The sequence below is a fragment of the Canis lupus genome, chromosome 9, assembly GCF_003254725.2.
Source record: "Canis lupus dingo isolate Sandy chromosome 9, ASM325472v2, whole genome shotgun sequence".
Lineage (NCBI taxonomy): Eukaryota > Metazoa > Chordata > Mammalia > Carnivora > Canidae > Canis > Canis lupus.
In genome coordinates, this window is record NC_064251.1 from 50941231 (window position 1) to 50949477 (window position 8247).

At 60.8% G+C, this 8247-nt stretch overlaps 1 protein-coding gene across 1 annotated transcript; it reads right to left on the reverse strand.

The window, feature by feature from the left end:
• Nucleotides 1–5166: 5166 nt before the first annotated feature.
• Nucleotides 5167–7661, reverse strand: LOC112677096 (major allergen Can f 1). Its single transcript, XM_025474967.3, has 6 exons — nucleotides 7572–7661; nucleotides 7098–7225; nucleotides 6593–6663; nucleotides 6016–6126; nucleotides 5374–5472; nucleotides 5167–5192 (listed from the first exon to the last, which is right to left on the reverse strand). Exons 1-6 carry the CDS (start codon nucleotides 7659–7661, stop codon nucleotides 5167–5169), a joined length of 525 nt encoding a protein of 174 aa, XP_025330752.1.
• Between the last annotated feature and the right edge of the window lie 586 nt (nucleotides 7662–8247).

Here is an 8247-nt window from a genome sequence, read left to right on the forward strand (position 1 = left end):
GTCGGTCAGTCTTTTGGTCGAGGTTCCGGAGAGAGAGCCCACACCGCCGTTGGAACAAACATACAGAATTCGTAACTGGTCACAGGGGACAGTGACTAAAGGCAGCCAGGACTGGAGAGAACGCAGGCATCCGAGAGGAGCTGCAAGCCCACCGGGGCTGAGGCCTGGGACCCGGCCAGGAGCAGACCCGCGGAGTCAGAGACATTCGTGGGGCTCAGGGCTGGTGGCTGGGGTACCTGTGAAACTCCCCAGAAAGCCACCACAGGGCATCCTGCTTGCTGCCAGGCATCCCAGGAGCAAGGAGACGAGGAGTAGGGCAGGAGGCAGACCCCTGGCTGGGCCCCATCCTCGTCGCCCTCTGCCCACAGGCCCGGCCCTGGATCCCACATGGGAGGGGAGCAGGACACGTGTCGGGGTCCCCTGGTATCATCTTGATTCTGGGTTCCCTTCAACTCTCTAGGTGGCTGGCCCAGAAGGGCCATCCTTACCCTCGTCTCTGGGGGGCCTGAGCCCCTCGTCATGACTGTCTCTGGGCAGGGAGGCACCAGCAGGTGAGCCCCCAGCAAACCCCCAGGTCCAGATGAGCTCCTTTCTGCTCTGCCCACTGGTAGCCAGTCCCCCAGTTCACCATGGTTGAGGTCAGCACCCCGACCAAGCAGCCAGGAGATGAGAGAGTTGGAACAGCCGGCACGGAAGTGTCCATTGCAGTGACCTGGGGCCGAGTGCACCTGTGTGTGTGAGGTGCTGGGGAGAGGCAGTGACGTGAGGCCCCACCCATCTGCCCCCAGACCTACTGTGACACTTCCCGCTGGCCTTCCTGGGGGCAAGAGCACACCCAAAGCAACTGAGGTAGAGCAGGACTGCAGGCCATGCGTGCCCTGGGATGGCCCTCAAGGGACCCAGGCCAGACTGATGGGGAGAAGGTGCCAAGTGCGTTGTGTGCAGGTCTGATGCCTGGGGACCCCAACCTGGGGCACCCACGTTCTATTTCCTCCTCATAGAGACTGTGTACGAAGCCAGGTCAAGTTTCTCAAAGGCAGCAACATCCACTCCAAGGGCAGAGCACGGATTTGGGGCCCTGGCCAGCGCTCTGCTCATGCGCCCTCTTCTGTCAAGATCGTCAAGCAGTCCCTCCCTGACCGCCAGCCACCCCTTCCTTCCCTGGGGAGCAACATTATCTCCGACGAGGCAGGATGCAACTCCCTGAGACCCTGGCAGCCTGGCGGGGAAGCTGTGGTCAGTTGGTCCATGAGCACCTGGGGGAAGGACTCGGCTGGGTGCGCTCTCTGCTGCCCCCACTTCTGTGTTGAAGGCAGGCCTGGTGTCTGCTGCCTGGAGCAGATGCAGTTCTGATAGAAACCCTGCCATCCTCCTGGCTGGAGAACGGGGACAGGGTCCCCAGCAATTAGGGCTGCTGGGAAAGGAAGGCAGAAAGCCAGGAAAGAAAGGAGCCAGAGAACGAGAGCCCCAAGTTCTGCACCTAAACTGTCCGAATCTTGGGCTCACCCTAAAATATGAACGTACAGGGTGGACTCCAGGCAGCCCAGCCGGGCTCACAGAACTGGCCTGTGCCCGGTGCAGGGGACACAGAGCATGCAGGTTGGGTTCAGACAAGTTAAATGCCTGTTTAAAAGGGTAAAGTACAGAGACACCTGGGTGGCTCGGCGGTTGAGCATCTGCCTTCCACTCAGGTCGTGATCCTGGGGTCCCGGGATCGAGGCTCCCTGCATGGAGCCTGCTTCTCCCTCTGCCTGTGTCTCTGCCTCTCTCTGTGTCTCTCATGAATAAATAAATAAAGAATCTTTAAAAAGAATAAAATGAAAAAATAAAATGGTAAAGTCTATAGTCTTCTTTAAAAATTTTTGTTTATTTATTTGAGAGAGAGAGAGAGAGAGGCACCAAAACATGCAGAGAAAGTGGAGATGACCAGAGAGAAGAGACATGCCTTGCATGGCCGTGGGCGGAGACTGGGGGCAGGACGGACGTCAGGTAAGCATCAGCCCACATCAGGGACCCCAGGGCCCAGAAGACTGTGGGCCGTGGTCAGAAAAGGGTTGAAAGAAACTAAGAGCCCACCCAGCATCGTACAGCCGCTGAAAACACCTTTCATGAATAAAAGCAACAGTGAAAGCATTGGGCCGGAAACATGTTGTGGATTGGGGGCACCGGTCCAGCTGCAGATGGATGGACAGTGGGACTCAGGATCCGGGAGTGGAAGGCAAGGGGCAGGGCAAGGGGTGAATGAAGCTCCGCTTTCCCCTCTCCGTCCCTCTCTGGCACATCTGGCTGGTGGATGCAACACACGGGCCAGTGGGCACCTTTGGGAAGTTGGGAGGAAAGGGCCTGTGCAGCCGCAAGGCCTCCACATTTTAGCCAAGCCCGTAGAGACCCAGGTGATATGTGCTGTGGCCCCCAGGCAGCCACTCTAGGAGCAATCAGAATGGGGGGTGGCTTTGGGGGTCCACGTGGATCCCCTCGTCTTTTGGAAGCCCTGAGACCCGACCACTGAGGGACATTCCCTCTTCCAAAATGCCCCTCCTGCCAGAAAGCAGTCCCAGCCCCACTGTCCCTGGGACAGAGCCCAGGGTGGGGGTGGGGTTTGGGTGAGGCTCTGGCTGGGCTGAGGGGGCTCTGGTCTGTTCACAGGGGAGGGAGGTCTTGTGGAGGCCACACATGTGCCATGGGCAGGACTCCTCAGACCTGGAGCCTGGGCAGAGGCCCTGGCAGCTTCGTGGACCTGGCCAGTGTGAGGCCTCAGGCTTGGGCCACCTGCAGGAGCCTGGCGCACCTGTGACTCACTCTGTGAATGTATGTTCCTCCAAGCAGAGCCCCGGCGAGTCCTCAATCCTCATGGTCCCCCACGAATGGTCATTTCTCTTCCCCGCAGACGGGTTCCTCCCCACAGCCCGGTGCACGGCATCTCATGGGCAGGCTGGTCTAAATGGATGTCCTCCCCCAGATCTCCCAGTGGTCTATGTGGCAGTTGCCCAGGAAGTGGGAGGAAGCGGAGACTGAGTCAGGGGCGGGGGGGGGGGGGGGGGGAGGAAAATCAACAAAGTGCTTTCGAGCCGCAGCCGAGCCCACAGGCTGGGTCCAGAGACACTGCACGAGGGACAGAGGATCTGCAGGACACCCCAGGCCCCCAGCCTGCCCTCCAGGCTCGGAGCTGCCTCCCCTGGCCTCACAAGTGCAGCCAAGTAGAGAAATTGCCCCGAGACACCCATGCCCCCGCTGCAGGTGAGCCAGGGAGACACCCGTGTCCCCGTCACAGGTGAGCTGGGAGCTGGGAAGCCGGACATGGGGCCGCGTGTCGAGAGCATCTGCTCCAAGGAAGCCTCGGGTGCTGCGTGGCCTCTGCTCCAGGCCCCCCGGATTGGGTCAGTAGGCAGTCCACACGGGGAGCCGGGACGGCCCACTCTCCCCACCCACATGCATCACAAGAGCCTCCCTGACAGGTTGGCACCTGGTCAGCCCTGGCAGCCCCTGTGTGCAGAGGCTCCCTCTCATCTCCCAGTGTCACCGTGTCTCTCTGTGTTGTGCCATCAGAGAAGATTTTAAATCTTATCAAACACCAGAAACCCCCAAAGGTATCTGAACAAAATGATACATGTGGTACTTTCTACTCCAGAGATGTCCCCTCCCAAACCCGCCCAGACTCAGACCTGGCAAGCCTCGAGCCGGGACCCAGAGGGAGGCTAGGAGTCTGGACGGGGCAGCTTGGGAAGCAGAGGCTGGCCTCCTTGGCTGACAGCTCCAGCGCCAGCCACACCCCTGATTGGAGCTCCACCCCCGTCCACCACCCTGTGCAGGTGGCTTGGATGCAGGACCAATACTGAGGGTCCAGGGCACCCTGCATCCCCCACCCGGGCAGATGCTCCCTTTGTCCCAAGCCCACAAGTCTGACTTGTGCTTCTCCATGGGTCAGACCTGTCCCTCAACCCCAAGACCACCCAGGACCTGAGCTTCGTGGGTGCCAGCCCCGCAGAAAGCCCCTGCAGGACCCCCAGGCAGAGCTGCAGCACCCTGGCCCTGCCTGTACCCTCCTGCCTGCTGGACCAATGCACCGCTGCCCAGAACCAGGACATCACCAGTCCTCGCATCCCTCCTGCCCTGGCTCGTCCACCCCGCCCCCTTCCCCGCCTACCCGAGGGACCCCACAGACAGACAGACAGAGTCACCAGGGATTTCAGAAGCTTTTTTTTTTTTTTTAAGATTTTATTTATTTATTCATGAGAGACACAGACAGAAAGAGAGGCAGAGACACAGACAGAGGGAGAAGCAGGCTCCATGCAGGGAGACCGATGTGGGACTCGATCCCGGGACTCTGGGATCATGCCCTGAGCCCAAGGCAGGCGCTAAACCACTGAGCCACACAGGGATCCCCCTGCAGAAGCTTTTTATGTGGAAGCAGGAGACGGTGGTGGGCCTGGAGGAGGGAGTGGTGGTGGCAGGAGGGGTGGAGCAGGTGGGATCGGGGGAGGAGATCCTTCTGCATTCTGCAGGACAGAGGGTCATGGAGCTGCTGCCTCGGGGCTGCCGCAGAACTGCTGCTCGTGCCTCCTGCCCTGGGAGGGAGGGGGTGTCTGTGAGGCCCAGGCTGTGGCGGAGCCCGAGGGGTGGCTGCACAGGGCCCAGGGGCGGCTCCTGGGGGTTCCAGCCCTTGGACCTGAACCATCAGAAGGAGAAGCTTCCCGTGGGCCGCCCCCAAGGCTCCCAGCCCAGTCGGTCATGTGAAGTGTGAACGTGTGACAAGGTGACAAGGTGACTTCAGGTTGGAGGTGGGGGGCGCAGGAGGAGTGGGAATGCAGATCTAGACTCTGGCTCCGCCAGCACTGGGCAAGCAGCCTTGATGCAAATCTCTGAAACTCCAGTTCCAAAAGGACACACAGCCAGTGAGGGACTCAGGGGATCGGAGGCATCCCGTGCATGGGTCACCATGTTTCTGAATCTTTTAAGCAACTCATTGGGTAAACAGAGTCACGATGACTGTTTAGGGGTGAGGAGGGATTTCCCACACTGGCCTATCAGGAGGTCCATCGCCCACCTGCACGCCGGCCCGTGGAGTGCTCGCTGCCAGGGGCCACTCTACTGGATGTCTGCACCTGCCCGGCCCAGGTGGGACACGGCCTCTTGAAATCCCACTGACTCTGCAACTGTCCACTTACCCTACTGTCCTCCTGGAGAGCAGGTTTCTGTGGAAGGAAGGAAACACATGATTCAGAAGATCCCCAGGGCCCTTGCCAGCCAAGGTTTCAGACAAGCCCAGAGAGAACAGCCAGCGTTGGATGTGGTGTGTTCTCCTAAAATGTCACTCCGCTGGTGGTTCCACCATGGAGGCAATTGGGCAGGACCAGGCACAGGCATCCTTCCTACCGCTCTGCGCGAGTTCCAAAATCTCCTGGTTCAATCCTTTGGCTCTTGAGAATTCCCGAAAATCCTCCAAGGCCTCTTGGCTCTGCTCAGGATCCCTTCCTGTCAGGGAAACCAGGAGGCATGAGGTTGAGGAACACGACCAGGCAGCATCTGCACCCCAACCTGGGTGGGAGCCCGCGCACCCCCATGGGGGCCAGGCCAGAGGGCTCTGGGCCAGAGCAGGCGAGCAGCTGGAAAGGCGGAGCAGAGGAGCTGTGGGCATGTAGTGGGGGCTGGAGCAGCAGACCCAGGAGGACACACTGGGTGTCTCCGGGGAGCAGGGGGCCAGCTGCAGGACTCCCCAAGCCCCCCACACAGAGGCATTTTCTTCCCAGGCAGGACCCCACACTCTTGGAGCTCCCCCCACCCCGGGAAGGTGGTGCGGCCCCCCAGGCACAGCCTGGCCTACTCCCTGACATATGGGTTCCTGTGTTCTTGCTGGGCATGGACCCGGGCTGGACACCCAAATCCTGAACCCCAGGAATAGCGATGAGTCCTTCCCCGGGGGTAGTGGTGGGGGGAAAGCAGCCAGAAGGAGAAGCCACCTGGAGTGGGCCGGGGGTGGGGGGAGGGTCTGCAGGCACTGGGATGTGCAAGCCTCACCTAGAAGCTTGGCCATTCGGATCTGCCTCCCATGGAGCTCGCCCTCGCAGTAGAGAATGTAGTGGTCCCTCACCGGGGACGGCTGGATGAACACGACACGCTGGCCCTCGTCTGTGGGATGACAGCAGGACGTGTCCTAAAAAGGCCTCATGGTTCTCCAGAAAGAACCAGGGCTCACCCAGGTCCAGCTGGGCACACCATCCAGACTCCATGCATTCCCACCCGGGTCTGGGCCCCCCTTGCCGGGTCCCAGAGAGGCTCCAGGCAGAGGGGTCTGAAGCGCATGGGGCACGGGGTGCTCAGTCCCCAACAACCAGGTTGCCCTCTGCCCCTGACCTGGGCACAGACATGGCTGGAATGCCCTGCAGGCCAGCCCTTCTGGGGACAGATCCGTCCCACTAGTACTTGGGGTGCGGTGCTGGTACCATAAGGCACTTTGGCTCAGCAAGGAGACAGTGGGCACTGAGGGGTCAGGCAGGAGCGGACTTCTCAGGCTGCGAGTCCGCCCCGGCTTCGTGAAGCCACCCCCTCCCCCAGTACATGCAGGGCACTGCCAGGCTCAGGCTCCAGGACTCACATGCCGTGTATTTGCCAGGCTCAGAGGTTTTGTGCAGGACCACCGTGATGTTCTGGCACTGACCATTTGTCCTGGAACACAGGAGCCCTGTGATGCCGCCCTGGGCACGCCCCTCCTGTCTCCAGCAGCCCAGGGCAATGCCACGTGCTGCCCTGGGTCTGGCACAGGCTGACGGAGCCACTGGCATCTCCCACCCAAGTCCCGACCAGACCCTTGGTGCCACATGAGGAAGCTCCCTGGGGCTCCCCCGGGAGGAGCTGGGGCAGTAGCTCCCCCAGTGTGCCAGTGCCACCCCTCTGGGGCCTCTCCTGTCCTCTGCACCCCCCGCCAGTGAGGCATCTTCTGTGGCAGCACCCCCTCAAAGCTGCCAGGTGCTGAGCATGAGGAGGGGCTGCCCAGGTCATTGCGTGGTCTGCTGGTCCCACCCAGACACTGGCTCTTGGGTGTGTGCATACAGGGGGTGCTGCTGAGGGAGGTCACGGGCCACCTGGTCGCTGACACTCACAGCATGGTGATCTTGGCTTCCAGGTTGCCCCCCTTCTGGGCTTTGAGGATCATGGGAGTCACTGAGTCAGGCTTCTCAGGCACCTCCTGGTCTGCTGTCATGGCCTTCAGATACCATTTCCCTGACACCTGGAGAAGGTTCACTTTCCTCAGGGCACAGGCCGGCTCCCCTGGGATGCCCCTCCTGCTCTGTAGCCCCAGGGTGTCCCCCAACCCCAGGGCTAGGGGCACAGAGCATTTCCCGGCCCACCTCCCTCCCCAGCAGATGCCCGGTGCCCTTGCCGGACCCCCAGGAGCCAGCGGCCAGGCCCTGCAGGCCAGCTAGGACCTCAGGTGTCCTTGCTCCCAGGGCCCTCCGCACCCGCAGCTGGTTTGGCACAGACCCGTCTTGCTCTGTCTGACCGTTGCCCCAGAGACAGCGGTTAGTGCCTCTCCCTGAGCGCCCCCGGCCCACCCTGCCCCATCAGGGCCTCACAGCCACAGTGTCCTTTCCCAAGGCTGGGGGATCCTGGGCCTGCAGGATCGCAATGAGGCTGAAGCCGATGGTGAGGAGCAGGGTCTTCATGTCTAGGGGGTCTGTGCTCACAGCTGCCAACAGTTTGCTCGCCTGGGCTTGGACAGGCTGTGCGAAGGACATGGTCACCCTTTATACCCCTCTCGGCCCAGGGCCCCCAGGAGACTTGGCACAGACAATTGGCCTCTCCCTTCCCGCCCATAAACCGTGGCCAATTCTGCAGTGGAGCGGATAAAATGTCATTATTTTCAACTGTAGACTCTTGTTAACCAGCACAGACCACCACTGTGCAACCAGCGGTGCCACAGGCCAGAGGAACAGACTTACGAATATTATACAGGAGGGAGTGGGTCTGAGCGCAGGAGGTAGAGGCTCTCCGTGAGGGAAGCCACCAGGGGAGACGTGTAAAGTGCCAGTGGCCCATCCCCACCAACTGGGCAGACGTGTGACTGCCAGAGAGGGAGTGCAGTTTGGACCTGAGAACCATGGGGCTTGGTCTCCCTGACCCTCCTGTATCCCTGGGCATGCCTCCTAACCTCGAATTCAGCATCAAGAAAGGGACCTACTATGTGAACATGACCCTGTGTGTATTTAAGGGGACTATCTACACTCCTGCCAAGACAGGTACATGGGCATT

Excerpts from the sequence above, each read along its gene's own strand:
- LOC112677096 (XM_025474967.3), bottom strand. The coding sequence starts at position 7,661 with ATGAAGACCCTGCTCCTCACCATCGGCTTCAGCCTCATTGCGATCCTG. Across the intron at positions 6,127-6,592 it reads GCCTGGCAAATACACGGCAT|ACGAGGGCCAGCGTGTCGTG; the intron begins GTGAGTCCTGGA and ends GTCATCCCACAG. Across the intron at positions 5,193-5,373 it reads TTTGGAACTCGCGCAGAGCG|AAACCTGCTCTCCAGGAGGA; the intron begins GTAGGAAGGATG and ends TTCCTTCCACAG.